General features: G+C 59.4%; 1 protein-coding gene across 1 annotated transcript; it reads left to right on the forward strand.

The window, feature by feature from the left end:
* Positions 1–258: 258 nt before the first annotated feature.
* Positions 259–639, forward strand: KCNE1 (potassium voltage-gated channel subfamily E regulatory subunit 1). The gene has a single exon (XM_018086981.1). The coding sequence runs from the start codon at positions 259–261 to the stop codon at positions 637–639; it is 381 nt and encodes a 126-aa protein (XP_017942470.1).
* Positions 640–898: the final 259 nt, after the last annotated feature.

Consider the following 898-nt stretch of genomic DNA (forward strand, 5'->3'; position numbering starts at 1 on the left):
GTATTATATGTAATACATGATGTATATAACGTATGTAATGTAATAACACCCTCTGGAACGTAAAGCAAAGCCCAGCTTGGGGGCAATGTTGGTTTCTCAGCTCGGGCTCTGCTCTTTTGGGATCTCCCCATGCACTCTGTTCCTGGCTTGCTCATCCCTCCCCCTGGGTGGGTTTCTCCCTGTGATCTCCCTGATTTTCACCCTTTTCCAGACAAACCCCCGGTGACGAAGAAGAGGGCAGGGCAGCAGGAGGACGCGATGCTGGCGCCGTCCAACGCCACGGCCCTGGAGCTGCTCCTCTCCAAGCTGCTCCAGGACTACCTGGAGCGGGGCAACAGCTCTGCCCCCGCCCCGGTGAGGGCTGTAGGCAGCAGCCTGGAGATCCTCTACGTGCTGCTCATGCTGGGGCTCTTCGGCTTCTTCACCGTGGGGGTGCTGGTGACCAACCTGCGCTCGCGCGGCCCCGCCGGCGCCCCCGACCCCTTCGACACCTACATCGCCTCGGACCTGTGGAGCAGGAAGGACAGGGAGCTCCTCCAGGCCAGGGTGCTGGAGAGCTACAAGCTGTGCTGCGTCCTGGAGAACCGGCTGGCCCCGGAGCGGCCGGCGGCGCAGATCCCCGAGGAGAAGCGTTCCTGAGGATCCGAAGGGACGACGGGAGCAGGGACTGGGGAGGCTGTCCTGGTTAGAACAGCTGGGACCAGTTCACCACTGGATGGGTGTAACCCAAACCTGTGTATTCCAGAGCCTTCCAAGCCATTGCCCAGAAACTGTTATCAATGAACCATTTGCACCCTCTGCCCAGAGCACCCCTGACCCCTCAGGCTGTAAACTGGGTGTTAAGAGGCCTGTGAGACAGGAGGGTGCTCCTGTCCTCATATTCTGTTTAATATCTTTA

Source organism: Manacus vitellinus, unplaced genomic scaffold (assembly GCF_001715985.3).
Source record: "Manacus vitellinus isolate BGI_N305 unplaced genomic scaffold, ASM171598v3 scaffold_86_pilon, whole genome shotgun sequence".
NCBI lineage: Eukaryota > Metazoa > Chordata > Aves > Passeriformes > Pipridae > Manacus > Manacus vitellinus.

Bases quoted from the DNA above. Each gene is read 5' to 3' on its own strand.
- KCNE1 (XM_018086981.1), top strand. From the start codon at position 259: ATGCTGGCGCCGTCCAACGCCACGGCCCTGGAGCTGCTCCTCTCCAAG.